Source organism: Talpa europaea (genome assembly GCF_964194135.1).
Source record: "Talpa europaea genome assembly, chromosome: 14".
NCBI classification, from domain to species: domain Eukaryota; kingdom Metazoa; phylum Chordata; class Mammalia; order Eulipotyphla; family Talpidae; genus Talpa; species Talpa europaea.
The window spans coordinates 5,592,309-5,612,495 of NC_140082.1; the positions used below are offsets into that span (position 1 = coordinate 5,592,309).

The 20,187-nt window shown below is 38.8% G+C and overlaps 1 protein-coding gene across 4 annotated transcripts in view; it reads right to left on the reverse strand.

Moving 5' to 3' along the window:
* The window catches only part of ATXN2 (ataxin 2), a gene marked incomplete at its 3' end in the record, with an annotated part of 62,067 nt that extends 44,350 nt beyond the window's left edge, over positions 1-17,717 (reverse strand). For 2 of the 4 annotated variants that reach the window (XM_084254310.1, XM_084254307.1), the window contains exons 1-3: positions 17,242-17,289; positions 16,697-16,768; positions 14,988-15,138 (exon numbers count right to left, since the gene is read on the reverse strand). In XM_084254310.1, coding sequence (XP_084110436.1) covers positions 14,988-15,138; positions 16,697-16,768; positions 17,242-17,274 — 256 coding nt within the window. In that variant the 5' untranslated portion in view covers positions 17,275-17,289. Of the gene's footprint in view, positions 1-14,987; positions 15,139-16,696; positions 16,769-17,241 lie in introns of all 4 variants that reach the window. The other 2 variants (XM_084254309.1, XM_084254308.1) reach the window with 2 other exon arrangements.
* Positions 17,718-20,187: the final 2,470 nt, after the last annotated feature.

The following is a 20,187-nucleotide window of genomic DNA, read 5'->3' on the forward strand; positions in this document are numbered from 1 at the left end:
CACTAGGGAATAAAAGCATAATTGCACCTATGGGCTTAGCAGTAAAGCAATTAGTATAGTATTATTAATGAGTATTAATTTGGTTATTAAGCAAAACTTAAAAAGAAGCTCCAAACAGGAGCCAATGTAAAAAAGCAAGCATCTACAACTTCACTGAAACCGGTTTTCCTATACCATTTTGGTTGCATTAAAAGGTCATTATTAAGCAGTCTATTCTTTTCAATACTTCTATATTAATTTTAAACCTTATATTAACAAGACCAACCTTATAAAGGAGTCAACTATTCACATATTGCTACGTAGCCTTATGGTTTTCTTTTTTTTTAAGATTTATTTATTTATACAAGAACCAGGGTATAGGCCAGATGCGCGGGAGGGTGAGAGGATTCACCAGAGACAGAGTGGGGAGCAGAACAGGCAGAATGACTAAGCACACTGCTGAGGGGAGCAGTGGGCGAGACAGGAGAGGTCTGCTGCATTGTGTGGGATTCTCGCTGGCCAGCTGGGATGGAACCCCGTGCTGCAGAGGCTGCGGACTGCTTCACAGTGTGGTGCTCAACCGCCTGCGCCACCAGGTAGGTCCTATGGTTTTCTTTCAAAGAAGAAATGAGGGAAAGGAATACACTAAAATATGTTTCTATTAATAAGGAATGATATTCCCTGATCTTAAAATTTCCACAAAAGAAAAGCTCTTGTAAAAGGTAAGTAAAGAGTTACTTTACCTGTGAAAAATGTGCAGAAATGGAGTCAGCACAAAATGAGGCTATAGCATCAAGATGCTAGGGGAAAGCCTGGTCATAAACACTGTGTTTCAGATCAAGACTGTATCACTGGCAAGAAGACAGGCTGACCTGGATACTCCTCCTACACTGCTACCATCACCCACTACTGCAAATTCTGAAAACGCTAGTAGCTATTTTATTAACAATCATGTTTGGATTTAAAAACCCACTATTGGTATTAAATGGTACAATGTTGTAGCAGGAATTTCAGCAAAGTTTAAAAAATGAATTGGCTATAATCTCATTGTAATTGTGGGACTGTGCATGCAACTTTTCTAATGCCATAAGTCAGTGCCTATTAATATCCCAGTGCATATTATCCTCTATGGTAAGAAGAAAAGGCACTATAAAAGCAAAATACAAGAATACAAAGTGGCTGTTGGAAAATGTTATCTTTTTCTGAAAGAACCATTATAGGAAGAAAAAAAGAAAACCAGTACAATTTAACAGATGGAAGATTTAAAATCTTTGTTATTCCTTCCCTGCCTTATATCCAACTTATAAAAACCCCTAAATTAGAGGAAAAAAAGGTACGAGATTATATCACCACTGCCCCAGCTAGCCCTCCTGTGACACCTCACACCAGTGAACACTCAAAATCTCTTCCTTCTGATTCAGGGCAGAAACCAATGGTTCTGCACCGGTAGTGCCACCTGGTGGTGATCAAAAATAAATAGGCACTTTCTCTGAAACACTCCTCAGTCTCAAAATCCAGAAAACTGGACCTGTGCTCTGCTCAACATTTGCTCTATCACCCTTTAATCAATTATGACTGAAAACTCACTCAAAACTGTCTAAGAATTTTTTAGAGGATCAGAATAGTGGTGACAGAAATAAAACTGTTTCCAATGCCACCATAACTAATACAAGTTTATTGAAACTACAAATGACATAAAACTAGACAAAATTTTGAAATTGCTAACAGACTTAAAATCAGAAACCCTCAAATGTGCTTCGACAAGCTTTTACTCAAATCCTCAGGTACTCTTTTGATTGCTCTATTAAATCTGCTTTTATTCTTGAACACAGAAACTTTATTTTTTTAAAGATTTTTATTTATGTATGTATACAAGAACTGGGGTGTAGGCCAGAGGTGCGGGGAGTGAGCGGATTCACCAGGGACAGACCAGGGAGCAGAACCGGCAAATATACTGAAATACACTCGTGAGGGGAGCAGCAGGTGAAACAGCAAAGGTCTGCTATACCATGTGGGTTAGCTCCCTGGCTGGGGATGGAACTCATGCACTGGTGACAGTTTGACAGCTCTTGACCCCTACACCAGGGAGGCCCAACATTGAAACTTTAAGAAAATTTATTTCAATAATATTGTTTTTAGGGTCTCCCTGGTGGTACAAGGGGTTAAGCACAGAGCTATGAAGCTATCCGCAGCCTCTGCAGCATGAGTTCAATCCCTGACGGGCCAGGGAGCTACCCGCAAAGTTCTAGGGAACAAAAAAGGCTGTGGCTTTAAAAGTGACTGCTGCTTGTGTTTCTGAAGGCCTAAATCAGCCATCAAGTAAGGGAGAAGTAAAGGGGCTCTAAAACGGACTAGAGGAGCAATAAAAATGAGATTTTTTTCTGAATTGTACCATCTAGGCTCCCCTGGGGAAACAGAATTTGGACCTAGAAGGGAGATTTTATACTGATTTTACTTGGATTTTTCTGCTATTAGCATATTCTAAACCATGTCCTACAGATGAAATTAGAGAATAACAAAGAAACAAGGCAGGGATAATGACTGTAGTAACGGGCCAAGGAGTGTGGCCAGGAACACCAAACCCAAAGGAGAAATGGAGACACTGTCCTCAAGTAGGAAGGGATAAAAAAGGAGGAAAGGAGAACCACAGAGAGAAGGGGTACAAAGAGCTTGCAGATTGGGGATTATTAACCATTTTTCTTTGCCCCGCTGACCTCTCTGGTATTTTAGGGAAGCCTATGGATCCATTCTCAGGATGTGTTTAAATGCATAAAATACACAGGAAGTCAAAAAAAGATAAATAACAATGAAATGCAGTATCAAAAGCTAGAGTTAAATCTGTGCCATAGTAATACTTATGCTTCTTTATTGATGCACTAAGCAATTAAGATCTCACAGCAAGTCTAGTAACATTTTGAAGAGAGGATGAATATAAATATTTTAAGATATCCATATCTATACAAGTGATACGAAATTAACTGAGCTTGACAAGTGAAATCAGATATTGTTAATACTAGCTGTTTGTTGCCTACATTAATAATGGCAAGAGATGCTAATTTTTAATCAAAGGTAATGAATATAAAGATGTCTTTTTTTTTTTTTTTTCCATTCAAGTTCATCAATGCCCTAAATATTCTCCATGAGCCAGTTGGGAATCCACAAATCCAGGCGAAGGACTCTGTCTCTATGTTCCAAAAAGCAGAAGAAAGAACATTTTGCTGCGGAGAAAGGAAATAGATGAGTATGAATCAGAGGCGGGAGTCATCAAGATTGCAGAAACAGGTTTTTAGAAAAAGCTCCGCTGTGATCTGAAGCTCCAGTAAAAATGAGAAACCTTAAATTCATAACTAAGCACCACAATGAGACTTCCCCCAGCATTCCCTGCAAGTAGGCTACAGGAGTAAACAGAAGAATTTAAAAATCGGACAGCCAGAGGAGGATCAAACAAATGACCACAATTTTCCACTTAAACAAATTGGAAAGGACTCGCGGGGGCAAAGAAGAAAGAAGGTAGAACTAGAGTAAAGGAAGGTTAGGTTGGGTCATTGTAATGGTCTTCGTAGGGTTTGTAAGGTATTCTGGAAGAGAAGCAGCTGCAGTGATGACAAGTCCTGGAAGCAGACTGCTAAAATGACAGGTATCGAAGTAACAGAGCTTAGAAGACTACGGTTCCACAAGAATACGCTTATTTCCAAAAGATCAACATGAAAATAAAATTTTGCAGCATTTACCATTTGCAAATTATCAATAACATCTGAAGGTATCAGGGTTCTAGCCATTAAACAATGACAAATTCGAATGCATCCCAAAGACATACGCCCTCCTATTCTAAATACCAAGACATTACAACTGCACCACAAAATATACCAGACACCACCTGTCAATTAAAAACTGCAGGAGTGGATACTGTCCATTTTGAATGACAATTCTTTTCTCATTGTAATTCTGGGCATACCAGGCAGAATTACTTAATGCTTACAATACTGGAAGTAGTTTATTTACTACATCACGGAGATGACACTTACATAACCTCAAAATTCAATTCTGAGGTTAGAGCCACAAAAGTTAGTCCCAAAGGTTTTCCTTCAACTGGAAAATTTTTAGGAGAATGAATCAGAAAAAAAGATTGTGTAAAGGGCCTCCCCGGTGGCGCAGCGGTTGAGCGCTGGGTTGCGAAGCTGCCCGCGGCCCCTGCGGCGCCGGTTCAATCCCCGGGTGCTCCCCGGCCACCAGGCGAAGGTCCCACATGGAGGGCAGACCTCTCCTGCTGCCCGCTGCTCCCCTCAGCAGTGTACTTCAGTCCTTCTGCCTGCTCTGCTCCCTGCTCTGGCTCTGGTGAATTCTCTCACCCTCCCGCGCTTCTGACTGTACCCAGTGCTTGTATAAACAAACAAAATAAATAAATAAAACATGCCTCTAAAAAAAAAAAAAAACACTAAAAAAAAAAAAGAATAAAAAAAAGATTGTGTAAAGTATTAGCAACAAAACATACGTCATTCTGGGTCAGGACAGGAAACCAACATCTCTCTGCAGTGCATGTACCCCCACCCCGCCACACCTGCCAAACCGGGAACAGAGCCTTCCTTCCCAGCCTGTAATCTCCTCTTGCCCCAGCAGCTGAAATTCTCAAAGACTTTTGTGTAAATAAAAGCCAGTGGCGGCAAAACCATCACTTTCCAGTAGATGGAGATGTTACTGCAAATGAGAGCACTGTTGCTGGAAGTGATGCAACACCTAACACCGCATTCCGCAGCACAGGGCAGACCTACACAACAAATTAAGAACAGGCCAACCAACTGAATGTCCACGGTTTATACAAAATTTTAAATAATTTACTAGAAAAGGATGTAATTATTCCAGAGAAGCACCTCCTAATCATAGCATTTCCTCTAGGGCACTTGAACAAGGAAAATTCCTGTGACCCATGAGGAGAGAACGGGGGTTGTTTATACTCTCATCAGCACAAAAATAAATCTCTAACTTTTTTTTTTTAAAGATTTGTTTATTTATGCATACAAGAACTGGGGTACAGGCCAGAGGTGTGGGGCTAAGAGGATTCACCAAAGACAGAGTGGGGAGCAGAACAGGCAACTCTACTGAAATACACTGCTGAGGACAGCAGCGGGGAGACAGGAGAGGTCTGCTGCGCCATGTGGGCAGCTTTCCTCTGACAACTTTCAAGTCACAAAGGTCACAATACACATGGCTGCTCCCGTGATGCACACTGCTGAGCATCCAGACTGATACATATGTAATGTGACTGATGAGAAATAAAACCCTACCGAACCACCTGCTTCAGGGGCAGCACTATGAAGCTATCTGAAGCCACTGCAGCACCCCGGCCAGAGAGGTGATCCACATGGCCCAGCACACCTCTCTCCTGTCTCGCCCACTGCTCCCCTCAGCAGTGTATTTCAGTCAGCCTGCCTGTTCTGTTCCCCACTCTGTCTCTGGTGAATCTTCTCACCCCCCTGCACCCCTGGCCTGTACCCCAGTTCTTATATGCATAAATAAATCTTAAAAAAAAAATCACCTGCTTCATACTGAGGTAAAATAAAGTTATCTACATAACATCTTTGCACAATGCCTTGTTTGAAGTTAGAATTAGAACACACAATTATTTGATCAAAAGTTTAAGTACTTGGAGCCAAAAGCTTTATTTAGGCAGCACTAATTTGTATCAGAATGCCTTAATAATGAAGAAACATCATTTTCTTCCTATATAAAACAAATGATAAATTTCACAGTACTATGACAAAATTAGGTAAGAATGGAAAAAATACCCCTAATAGAAAAATATATTCTACTTAAATGTTAAAAAGCAGTTCTTATTTTCCCTACTAATAAACTCGGTGAGATTCTCTAGTAAAAACTTCAGGCAAAATAATTTTAAGACAAACTATTTCATCTTAGCTTTACTAAGCCCACTACATAATATAAAAGGTGCTAGAGTTAGTAAATTAACAATTTTCTTAACATCTAAATTAGCTAAATGAAAATCTGAGACGAAATGGTATCATTTAAAATCAGCTAAACAGGGGCCTCCCCTGGTGGCACAGCGGTTGAGCACTGGACTGCGAAGCTACCAGCAGCCTCTGCAGCGCCAGTTCGATTCCCCGTTGCTGGCGAGGGTCCCACATGGCGCACAGACCTCTCCTGCCACGCCCGCTGCTCCCCTCGGCAGTGTATTTCGTCAGTCTGACTGTTTTGTTCACCGCTCTGGTGAATTCTCTCACCCTCCCGTGCTTCTGACTGTACCCAGTGCTTGTACAAATAAATCTTTAAAATAAATAAATAAATAAATAAAATCAACTAAACACTAGGGGAAAATATTTAAAACCATCAGATTGCTTTGAAAGATTAGAATGAAGATCAACAGTCGAAACTACAGAATCAAAAGAACACCAAATTCTACAGCAATGCCAGATAAGTGTAACACAGAGAAGAACAAGTGGGGGAAAAAGTGGAAGCCTACTTTTGAGGTTTGCTGAACTTTTTTTAAAAAAGATGATACAAAATTAGAATTCTAATTCCGACATTATCTCTAAAAGAAATCAAAATAAATTCAAAGATGCCAACAGAAAGACTTTGTGAGCTGGGGTATCAGGAGATGAACAATCTCCATTGTCATCTTTCTCCATTAAACTCATAATTTACAACCTCATTTTGAGGGAAGAGGACAAGCCTTTAGTCTGTGTCATCTGGAAAAAATGATGTGGGCTCCAATCACTGATTAAGCTTTTTTTTTGTTTTTTTAAATAAAGGTACTGTTTTCAACTCAAAGTTAGAAAGGAAATGGAGAGTGATTAAGTAGAAGCTGTGGGCTGAAAACAATTCATAAACATACAGGAATCAAAAAACAGAATTCAGCAACTAGGAATCAAAAAACACAATTAGGAATTATACAGCACATACTATTAGCTAACTACTATTGTCTTCTATAACAACTTAATCTCAAACCTACAGTAAAAGTGTTCAGAAACAGATCATGAAACAGTAAAATGAAGTTCATTCCCATTCTTACAGCTGCACAAATACTGTTTTGTTCCTTAGCAAATGTATAGTACAGATCAGATTCAGACTGTTCTTTTCTAATATAAATTAGAAGAACAACTATTCAAGAGCACATGCTCACTTACAACTGTTTGTCAGATCACTTCTCAGCCTTTTGGCTAAGACTAAGTGAAAACTCTTGGCCACAGGTTGTAGGCAATCAATTTCTAGTTACAGTTAAATGGACTAAGAATTAAAATTGGGACAATTTATCTATAGTCCTTCATTGCCCGGCATTACTACTTTTAATGTATTTGCTATTCATATGACTCCACTGAAACAGCAGAGCAAGAGAGATAATAAAACTAAAGCCAGTTAGTGGTACACTAGTTACATATTATTGATACTTCCAGGTAAATTACCTTACTGAAAATGTCACGGAGTCAACTGAATTACTTACCTACTATTGCATTCAAGAACGCTACTTGTGGGCCTCCCCAGTGGTGCAGCAGGTTGAGTACAGCGCTATGACGCTGTTTGCAGCCTCTGCAGTGCAGGTTCAATTACTGGCCGGCCAGGGAGATTCCTACAAGGCGCAGACCTCTCCTGTCGCACCCACAGCTCCCCTCAGCAATGCTTTCGGTCTGTCTGCCTGTTCTGTTCCCCATTCTGTCTCTGGTGAATCCTCTCACCCTCCCATGCGCTCTGGCCTGTACCCCCCAGCTATTGTATAAATAAAAAATAAATCTTAAAAAAAAAAAAAAAAAAAGAACTTTACTTAAACCACCCCAGGAGTAAGCAGTGTGTCATTTTCTGATTCCTTCACTATTGCCGGATAATATTAATCCTCATTTTTACCTTTCAGCAAGCTGATACATGAAAAATCACGTTTTTAAGATACTACTCTCTCTCACCATTTAGGCTTTTTTTTTTTTTTAAGATTTATTTATATATATAAGAACTGGGGTACAGGCAAGAGGTGTGGGAGGTGAGAGGATTCACCAGAGACAGAGTAGGGAACAGAACAGGCAGAAGGACTGAAATACACTGCTGAGGGGAGCAGCTGGCAAGTCAGGAGAGGTCTGCTGCGCCATGTGGGCAGCTCCCTGGCCGGGGATCGAACCCATGCTGCAGTGGCTGCAGATAGCTTCATAGGTTGCGTCTCAACCCCTGCACCACCAGGGAGGCCTCTCATTTAGGTTTTATTTTGGTGAAAAGTGTAAAATAGCAATCTAAGACCCCAAAGATCATCTCAACACCATTTACCGAGTAAGTCACCATTACTCCAGATTTAAAGTGTTATTGTTACTATAGATTAACACAATATTTTTTTTTCATGTTTTATTTATTTATTTATTTGTTTGTTTGTTTGTTTGTTTGTTTTGTTTATACATGCACTGGGTACAGTCAGAAGCGCGGGAGGGTGAGAGAATTCACCAGAGCCAGAGCGGGGAGCAGAACAGGCAGAAGGACCGAAGTACACTGCTGAGGGGAGCAGCGGGCGGCAGGAGAGGTCTGCGCGCCATGTGGGACCCTCCTCCGGTGGCCGGGAAGCAGCCGGGGATCGAACCGGCGCCGCAGAGGCCGCGGGCAGCTTCGCAACCCAGCGCTCAACCGCTGCGCCACCGGGGAGGCCCAGATTAACACAATATTAATGGAAGTTTAGTCTATTTGGCAACTGTTTTAATTCTAATACATTTCAAATTTTTAGTACGGCAAGTCATCCCTCATGACTCTTGGAGGAAAAAATTACCAAAAATTTTATATATAATCTCATAAACTTTAGAATCATTTTGTCAATTTCTATAAAAAAAGGGATTATTACCTTCCAAGATTATTCTGAGGAGAACAGACAGCCTAAGCCTATTCTTCCCTCGCACCTGCCCAGACTGCAGGTCCTGATTGCTTGTTGAGCTTCAGAGCTGCCCTCCTCTCCAACTTTATCACTTACTGCTCACCTACAGAGCCTAATACACCCTTAGCTGCAACAAAGTGCCTGCTCAGCTGCCTGCTCTACTAAAGCACTACCCATGAACGGATTTGGAACACAGTTAACTCCTCAGCATTCAAGGTTTCCCAGGTCATCTCCTGTTCTGGAATGTGCTTCTTTCTAGATGCTAAAATGGCGTTCCCACAGTCACACCTTTCAGAAGAGAGCCCCTTCTATTACTTGCAGGACCTTGCCCTCTCAGACCTACTGGCCAACCACATTACATAGAGCATAGTAGTATAAAACCAGAATAAGGTAATCTCTGTGATTTTCTCATTGTTTTCTAAACACACACCCCCCAACTTCCTCCATCTACTACAATCAGTACAATTCTTCATTTCTTTGACATCCATTTAGAATTCAATGCCACCAATTTCAGTATTCTATTTTTCTTGAATTCTTTCATATGCCTTGGTATCTCCAATTCTGAAAATGCCTAGAAGAGAGCTTCTTAACATAGAGTGCATCAACTCCATGAAATTAAATGTAAGTCTATGTGACTAGGGTGAGTGTATATTGTTTCAGTAAGTTCTCAAAAAGGAACCAAAATAGATTGTCTTAAATTTCTCTGTACTGTCCATAGCAACAAGCACAGCAATGAATACATTCCAGCGCTCACTAGGTATTTGCTGACTGCTTGTATACATAAAACCACTTACAGCTTTCTCATTCTTTACATAAATATAGAGCTTCTTAAAAAAAAAAAAAAAAAGATTTATTTATTTATACAAGAACCGGGGTATAGGCCAGATGCACGGGAAGGTGAGAGAATTCACCAGAGACAGAGTGGGGAACAGAACAGGCAGACTGATGAAATACACTGCTGAGGGGAGCAGCGGGAGAGACAGGAGAGGTCTGCTGTGCCATGTGGGATTCTTGCCAGAAGGCCGGGATCGAACCGCGCTGCAGAGGCTGTGGACAGCTTCACAGTGAGGTGCTCAACCACCTGAGCCACCAGGGAGTCCCAAAATAGAGCTTCTTTAAGTATGAAAAGGCCCTAATTCAAAGGGTCTTCATTTATTCAGACATTTACATTGACCCCATACTATGTGACAAAACACTATGCCAGGCTCAGGACAATAAAAATAATGACAGTACCCGCACACAAGGAGCTCTAAGCATAATGGTGGAGACAGAAACATGCAGTCACAGTAAAGCATGTTGTATAAGAGCAACGATACAGCAGTGTTGGGAGAGGTGCCTGTTGTGGTAGCTGAAATGAGGAGTACAGAAACAACTGATGTGTGGGAAAAGAAACAAACTAGGAATCGAAACACATTTAATGGCCACGTCATGGAAATGAAGCCGAGTATAAGCTAGGGAAGGAATGATTAAGAAGATGTGAAAAAAGGCAGCAGAGCTTCTGAAGGAGGGTGGAATCAACAGTCTCATATACAGCAGTGATGAGGCGCCCCTCAGCAGTGTTTTCGGTCCATCTGCCTGTTCTGTTCCCCGCTCTGTCTCTGGTGACTCCGTTCATCCTCCGGTGACTCCTTCACCCTCCCGTGCCTCTGGCCTGTACCCCAGATCTTGTATAAATAAATAAAAAAAAAAAAAAGACCCAACAAAGAGAGGTTAACTGGTAACCTCAGAATCTCCAGGTTCCCAGGGTGAGTAGAAAAGGCAGATTACAATGGGCCTTGGAGGCCACAGAAGATGAGAGTTAAAAAGTTTGGTTGGATAAGAGAGGGAGAAAGACAGGATAGTAACTAGAATAAGTCAGCATGAAAAAAAAAGACTCTTTTTAAAATGAGAGGGACTTGAACAGGCTTTCAGGCTAAAAGGAAGAAGCAAATGGAGAAAGTGAGAGTGTGGAAACAGTTGATATAAAAAAGCAAGAGCCCAAGACTGGCACAATGCACACCACCAATGGCATGATGAGAGAAGATGGACCTGAACAGAAGTGAGGCATGCCTTTTACTCAAACCAAAGGAAAGAGAATAATGATGACGATGGGGAAAGATAAATTTCCAGGTAGTGCAGGGAGCAGACTGTTGATGATGGAAAGGGTTCCCAATTACAAATTTTCTCACACATGATTTGTGTACTTATTGTGACAAAAGAATTGGTAAGCAAAAATGATTCTTCAGACTAAATCCAACTGGAATAGTCATAAATAATTACATGAAATTACACAGTATTAGAGTCAAAGCCTGAGGTTAAAGAAAGTATGTTCTGTATTATTCTACCAAAGCCAGTATTTATGATCAGCCGTAAAAGCCCAAATTCAGTAGGAAAAATGATCTAGGCCTGGAAATGACAAATACTTTTTGCAAAATGGCAAACAGATATATCTGGTTTTGCAAACCATACAGTCCCTGTACAACCATTCAACTTTATCGCTATAGCATGCAAACAGTCACAGACAACACATAAATGAACTGGGCCTGTGCTACAATAAAACTTTATTTACTAGTAAGTGGATCTGGTCCTCAGGCCTTACTTCTGCTCACCTCCACCCACCATGCTGAGAATACTACAATAGGAAATAAAGCAGTAGAAAGAAGCATGAGGGAGAATGGAATAAGGAAGAAGAAAAGTCACAGAGCTAAAATATAGCTTAATTAGGGTATTAAATCAAAGAGCAAAATATGATTCAAGGAGCAATATGAAGAGTAAAGAAAGAGAACAAAAGAGAAAAGTAGGTAAGAAAGGGACACTGGAAAGAGAGAGGAAACCAAATAAAAGGTGAATAGAGATAAGAGACAAAGGCAGCTGACCGTCCTAAAAAAAATGGATGGCGAAATGAAAAGGGAAAAAAATAACAGCACTGTAGATCTGTCTACACTGTAACTCAAATAAAGGATAAACCACATGCTAATTTTCAGTGATAATCTGATGGTCTCTTCTAATTGTATGTAAAAGGAATTCACACCTTATAATATATAAAGCTAATTTTACATTTTGCCTATTTTCATCATAAATCAAATTGGTACATGTGTAACATTCAAGAGATCAAAAAACTTATTCACCATATCTTAAATTGTATCAATTATTTCTAGGATTTTATCATGTACATGTGTATACATGAAGACAAATTTAGTATTTTTTTGAATCAATAAAGTTAGCATTAAGAACTTAAAGCCATACTGACCTTATTAATTTTAAAAGTTTCCCCCAAAAAATAATTTCAGAATTAAAGAAGAATCTTGAAATTCTTCAAGGTAAATCAGACTTATTCTGTACAGCTTAATTAAACAATAAATCAGATCACCACAATTTATGTCATTATAGCATATGACTTGGGATTTAGCGAGCACTTGGTTGGTGTTCTCACTTTACCAATTTACCAAACTGGTTGGCAGATTCCTCATCTACAACATGTGAATAATAAAGAAAGAAAATGTGATGGTTAAATGAAATATAGATAAAACAGCACTGTGTGACACAGAATATGCATTCAAATTCAGTTAATATTTTCAACTAAGAATCTGATAATATTATAAAAGCAAACCCTAAGATAAAACCTAAGAAAGTTTATTTCCCTCTTCTTTTTTTTTTTAATTTTTTTTTTTTATAGAGGCATGTTTTATTTATTTATTTGTTTGTTTTGTTTATACATGCACTGGGTACAGTCAGAAGCGCGGGAGGGTGAGAGAATTCACCAGAGCCAGAGCGGGGAGCAGAGCAGGCAGAAGGACCGAAGTACACTGCTAAGGGGAGCAGCGGGCGGCAGGAGAGGTCTGCGCGCCATGTGGGATCCTCCTCCAGTGGCCGGAGAGCAGCCGGGGATCGAACCAGCGCCGCAGAGGCCGCGGGCAGCTTCGCAACCCAGCGCTCAACCACTGCGCCACCGGGGAGGCCCTCCCTCTTCTTTTAAGAAGCTAAAATGTAATACTGTTCTTATCACTCAGTCTATCAATGCTTAAAGGAAACCTCAATCCATACACCCAGATAAGATGTAGAAAGTGGTATCAAACTGACAACAGTGGAGACTATTAATTGAAATAATCTCTACTTAAGAGACAGAAAGGATACTATGAAGCAAAGAAAGTAAAAATTCTTCTTGAGATTTACACAAGTCACATCTAGGATCTCATCACCTGTTCACTCATGGCTGCATCTCAGAAGCACATGCCCAGAGCCTCACCCAGTCTAATTATAATTAAACCAAAGTTTCTAGGAGTGAGAACCAAAGATTCCAAAAACCAAGAGTGACAAAAATGTGAATATAGCCTTACGAATCTACCTGTTAAACCCTACCTTCCTTTACTCAGGGGGACTAAAAATCTGAATAAGTCTTTAATTTAAACTTAATCTAAAAGCAGTACTAAATACCTTAATTTCTGTAATCAATCAACCATGCCAATCAACTCCTCTAAAAAACTTTTGTCTATACTAATCATATCTCCAAAATACTACTTTTCTTTTACACAAGGCAACTTCTGCTGCCAGAATAGTGTTAAGAATCTGGCTTAAGAGCCTGAAATCCTAAACACATGACTTAATACTATTATCAAGATACTATGTACTGGACACCATTGTGTAATTCACTAAACCACCAGTCTTTAAATAAAATATCTGAAAGAACTCCACTATTAGGTGTCTTCATCAAATAAACTAGCTTTTTATGTATACAGCAAAATATATCCATTCCCTTATGAGTGTACTGAACATTGTGAAAGCTGTTGCTCTGATCTGTATTTTTTTTCGGGGGGGGGGGGTTTACAAAGAAACACAAATTACCTGAGAAATAGATCATAAGGAGATAAATAAAAATTAATTTTGAAGAGGATCAATGAATGAGACACCATAAATTATCTAAAACTAATATTTACCTTCCTAAATTTGAGAAATGCCCATTTACTTTGAAAAGAAAAAAATGAAGAGCATACTGTGAATAGCTATGAGTTACATGATCTGCTACCCAACAGAACTGGTATCCTTTCATTGTGGTAGGTGGTGAATACTTTCTCTAAGAGTGCCAGAAATTTTATTCAACCAAAATTTTATTTTCCCTTATGGCTTATGATCCAACATCAATTTTAAAATTTATAACAGTGGAATACTTCAACATTTAAAGTATAAATAGAGTAGCAATTGTGCTCCTAGACATAAAAAAGATCAACTCCAAAGGTAGCATCTAAAATACCTGCTTCCTTGTATGGACCAGTGAAGGAATCTTAGACAAAGAGTTGTGAGTCAAAGACAGACATTTGAGTTTACAAGAACAGAACACGACACTCTTATCAGCACTGCACAGCAGTGTCAGTGAATCTTGCACAGCCAGCCGCTGAGAAACCATGCTAACTAAAGGTGAGAATCTTGTTAAGAGGTCCAAGAGTAAGATTTTAGAAATGACTATAGAATTTGACCCCCCAAAATTAATTTTAGAATGAAAGTCAAAAATGTCCACAAACATTTAATGTGTTAGTAAACACTCAGCACTGCAGAGTGCACTCTTCAAAGGATAGCAATTCTCCTATTTTCCTCCTCAATGGACACTTGAAACAGACTAAATTTCAATGTAACTATATCATCACTTTTATATTCTCAAAGCACAGTACCATACTGTTTCTCAAAAACCAAATATTCTACATACTTTTTACAACTTCATTAATCATCACAGCTGTCTGTGTCCTGAGTCCTATGTTTGATTTTTTCCCAAATGATAAATCTAAAGCATTATAAAACTATACACATAATTAAACCACATTAGCATTGTTTAGAAACATTATGAAACCAAAAATTGATGAAATAAAACATTGTAAGGTCAAATGAGACAAGAAATTTTCAACTACTTATCGTCAGTAGTATTCTTGACCATGAAATGCTAGAAAATTCCCTACAAATTAGTTTTTAGTAGAATACTGTCATTAATTCTACAAAAAGTACCAAAGAATCATCTCTTTAAGTTTTAAATATTTTCCAACAAAAATGCATTAAAATTCCCACTTAATCAAATTATTCTAAAATGCCCATTTCTCTTTGAAAGAAAAACAGAAAAAGTCTAATCAGTGTTAAGAAGTCTTTGCGTGAATAAATCTAATAAATCATGAAGCATATTTAGGAAATCAAAACTCACCTCTTCTTGCATAACTGGAATCCATATCTTTAAACTGTACCACAACAAAGTCAGAACACTTGAACAAAATACTCTCCATTATTTCTTCACGTTTTGGCCCCGAACTAGATTCAGTACTTTTCTCATGTGCTGCATCAAGTACCAAGTCACACTAAAATGAAAAACATGAGCAAATATTTACAACATTTGTAACATCAAATTTGGCAGGAATTCTTCAACACATTAAGGTATAATTTCTTGCATGTACTGGGCAAAAAATAATCTACCTCAAGATATAATCCTATTTTTCTCAGAAATGAGATCTAGACTGATGTTGTCATTCAAAAATCTTTGCATTTAAAAGTTGTTCCGGGCCTCCCCAGTGGCGCAGCGGTTGAGCACTGGGTTGCGAAGCTGTCGGCACCCTCTGCAGCACCGGTTCCATCCCCGGCCATCGGGTGAGGGTCCCACATGGCGTGCAGACCTCTCCTGCCGCCCGCTGCTCCCCTCAGCAGTGTACTTCGTCACTCTGCCTGCTCTGCTCTCCGCTCTGACTCTGGTGAATTCTCTCACCCTCCCGTGCTTCTGACTGTACCCAGTGCTTGTATAAATAAATAAATAAATAAATAAAATCTTAAAAAAAAAAAAACAAAAACTCGATCAACATTTAAAAAAAAAAAAGTTGTTCCTTGTTATTGTGGTCTGTCTTGGGCACAAAATAGTGACAAAGAGGAAAAAACAGAGTCACGCTATCCCTCTTCTGGTCCATTATGCTTAAAAGGGCCAAAATGGGCCTCCTTGGTAGCGCAAGGGATTAAGAAGCAACCTATGAAGCCTTTTGCAGCCACTACAGCAAGAGTTCGATCCCTGGACGGGGAGCAACCTACATGGAGCAGCAGACCTCTCCTGACTCGCCCACTGCTCCCTTCAGCAGTGTATTTCAGTCTGCCTGCCTGTTGTGTTCCCCGCTGTCTCTGGTGGATCTTCTCACCTCCCACACCTCTGGCCTGTACCCCAGATCTTGTATGCATAAATAATCTTTAAAAATTAGGGCCAAAATATTTTAATTAAGCATATGGATCAAGAAATCTTTTGGGGGAGAAATCCTATACTGTCAAAAAAATTACCAAGAATGTAAAACAATACTACTTCACTAATTATAATAAAATTTTTTAAAGAAATCTCTTTAATTACTCAAACCAATTTATAAAATAAATAGTGCTTGAAACCAGAAAGCAACATCACTCAAAGTTTGTTTTGTTTTGTTTTTTTTAAAGATTTATTTATTTATTTATTTATACAAGCACTGGGTACAGTCAGAAGCGCAGGAGCGTGAGAGGATTCACCAGAGACAGAGCGGGGAACAGAACAGGCAGACTCACGAAATACACCGCTGAGGGGAGCAGCGGGCAGGGCAAGAGAGGTCTGTGCACCATGTGGGATCCTCAAAGGTGGCCGGGGATTGAACCGGTGCTGCAGAGGCTGCGGGCAGCTTCGCAGCCCAGCGCTCAACAACTGCACCACCAGGGGAGGCCCTCAAAGTGGTTTTAAAAAGTGCTTTACTCACAAAGTACTGAGCATGAATATGTGACAATCATACCCACCTCATTAACTATAAATCACTAAATCAGAAACTAACACACACAAGTCAGGAAACTAGACAAAAATACAGTAGTTGACAACTCATGGGGTTTTACATTTTACAATAGAAAAGATGAGATAAAAATTACCTTAGGACTGTATGTTTTAAAAACTCCTTCATATACACCTCCGTTTTTCACTTGTACTTCACATTTGGATCCCTAAAATGATATAAGCAATTTATCAAAGAAATAGTGTGCGACCCAGTCCTGAGGGATAACTGTTTTCATTTCACTTGTTACAGCTTATCAGGCTTCATGCAAAATAGCAGTGTTCACTGACAGATAATAATTTTAAAACATTAACAGTATGTTGAATTCTAAAAATTCTTCAGGCAGCCCTGCTCAAGAGATTTTGAGTGATAACTTAAATTCTCTAAGTACATATTTCTGACCCTAGTTTTTTTAGGTGTCAAACAATGTGCTAAAGACAAACAACTACTAATATTATTTTCTACATAGGAGAGTTAACAAGAATGTGTTGAGAGTTTATTACTTCAAGTTCTAATACTTTTTTCTAAATCATCCTGATTCAGAGGATGCTACTTTGAGAATCATTCATCTACATTTAACTTCATGAAATTACTTTATTCCATTTCCAAGGTAGCTTCTCCCCAATAATCTTGATAACTTACAACAACTGATGTAAGTATATGAACCATCCTCATATTTGCATAGATTCCATCAAAAGAAATCTGCAATGTTAAAAAAAAAATTAGCAATCAGTATCCCTGCACATTAAATTTATTACTTATCTCTCTATAATTGTGTTAGATTAGCTTTTACAATACCTTACATGCATTAAAAAAAAAAAAAAAAGATGTGGCTTGCTGTTATGTTTTGCTTCCTTAGGGAATAAAATTCTAAATTTTCAAAATGAAAATGAGTAAGAATGTTCTCACTACACACGATATGCAAAAGCAAAAGTCAACTTCCATCTACAAGGAAAGACAAAGCTACAGGAAGAGATCAATGATTGGGCGGCAAAGGTAGAGGATACACACTACCAAGTGGCTTGAGGTGATGAAATTATTCTTTCAGCTTGACTGTTGTGGTTAAAACAACTGCAAGCATCGAAACGCACAAATGTGTACACTAAATAGGGCTAAGAGGCACCTTGACTACCTTCTCTACGTATCTGAATCAATGATGGTGCTCTAAGGTCTAACTGACTACATCACTACTTATTACATACTATAAAAGCACCTGTCTTCCTAATACTAATGAAGAAAATCTGTCTAATAAAGGCAAAGTCTCAAAAACTACAACAGCTTCTCATCATTCCTTCCATCATGTGGTACCTATGACCTTCATGCCCAGTTTAGTTTTACTGATAAAGTTCCAAAATTTAAGACCAGGAGATTCTTTCCAAGGAGGAAAAATGACAGGAAAAAGGCAGTACATTAATTCAAAATCAAAAACTCAAAGAACTCCACAAACTCCAGTAGAGGCCATTTGTAAAACAAATGACTTATTATTATGAAAAACACTATTTGCAGATCTTACATTGTCATCATCAAAAAGTAACATATATAGTCGATCTTTTTATACCAAACAGAACTGATCTGTACAGGTTAGTTGAGACACAAAATTCAAGAAAAGGGACTTTGTCTTTGTCTTAGTTTTTGGCCTATGGTTTAGAAACATATTTTAGTTTGCAAACAAATAGCATTAAAGTTACTCACCGTAGATTGAGGCAGTCCTTTGCTACTATTTCGACCTCTGGAAAAAATTAAACAATGCCCTTATTAAATTCAACAGGCTAAACAAGCTAACAATTTTGCATATTTAAAAATATTTTATATTTCCATCCAATTAAAGCATTAGTTATCTGCGAGGAAGGCTCATTAACTATTAAGTATAACGCTATCTGAAGTATGGTTCTCTCAGCTGGCTCAGAGGACCCAAACCGGTAATGGTCATGAAGGAGAAAGGTGGAAAGGATGTGAATGTGATGAAAATCAAATAAATGCAATAAAAATAAAAAATAGCCTACTGGGGGACTCCCTTGTGGCACAAGGGGTTAAGACGCAGCACTATGAAGCTATCCACAGCCACTGCAGCACAAGTTCTACCCCTGGCCAGGAAGGTAACCCACATGGCGCAGCAGACCTCTCCTGTCTTACCTGCTGCTTCCCTCAGCAGTGTATTTCAGTCAGTCTGCCTGTTCTGTTCCCCACTCTGTCTCTGGTGAATCCTCTCATCCCCACACCTCTGCCCTGTACCCCAGTTCTCGTATGCATAATTAAATAAGTCTTAAAAATAATAGCTTATTGAAAGAAATAGCCTAGATATATGTGTCCAAAAAAGGACACTTCTAGAAAAGCAAACTGCAGGCAGGCCAATATATCCCTGATGATTAGAGATGCAATAAAATACTAACAAACCAAACTACGCAGCACATTAAAAGAATCATTCACCAAAATCAATTGGGATTTTTCTCTGTGGTGGCAAGATGGTTTAACACATGTAAACTAATCAATGCACTACACATTAATAGACTAAAAATCATATTTCAATAGATATGGAAAGAAGTTTGACTAAATTCAACATCTATTCATGATTAAAAATGTATAACAAATTAGGCATTGAAGGAATATAGCTTAACATAATAAAGGCTATATATTAGCAAGCCCACAGCTAACATACTCAGCCATGGTTAAACTTTTCCTGTAACATCAGAAACAAGACAAGGGTGCCCACTCTCACCACACCTACTCAACATAATGCTTTAAGTCCCAACAAGGGCAACCAGGCAAGAAAAAGAAATAAAAAACACCAGAATTGGAAAGGAAGAAGAAAAACTGTGTGTACTGCAGATGCCTGATTTTATATATAGAAAATCCTAAAGACTCAACTAAAAAAATTGAGATGTAATCAGCAAATTCAGTCAAGATGCAGGACACAAAATAAACATAAAAATCAGTAGTTTAACCCTAAGAACAAAATTGCTGGAAAAAAAAAGAAATAGACCCCATTTACAACAGCATCAGGAACAAAAAATTCTGAGGAATAAATATAACTAAGGTCATGCAACATCTCTATACTGAAAACTGCAAGACATTGATGAAAGAAACTGAAGATACAAATAAATGGAAAGGTACCCTGTGTGTAAGGACTGGAGGAATACTGTTGTCAACACTACCAAAGCTCATCTATAGATTCAATGAAATCTCTATTAAAGGTATCAATGTAATTTTCCACAGAAGTAGAAGAAACATTCCCCAAATTTATAGGGAACCAAAAAAGACCCTGAAAAGCCAAAGAAATCCTGAGAAAACAAGAATAAATGTGCAAAGAAAATGTATGGAATGGAAAAAAAAATTTGCAAACCAGTATCTGAGAAGGGGTTATTAGCCAAAATATATAAAGATCTCATAACTCAATAGCAAAAACAAAGCAAAACCCTAAAAGGGAAAAAGGATCTAAACATATTTCTCCAAAGAACAAAATGAATCAGCCTACAGGTACATGAAAAGATGTTCAACATCACCAGTCATTATAGACAAAAACCCCATTGTGGTTTTAATCTGGGCCTCCATGGTGGCCTAGGGGTTAACTCTCAGTGCTGTTACTGCTAT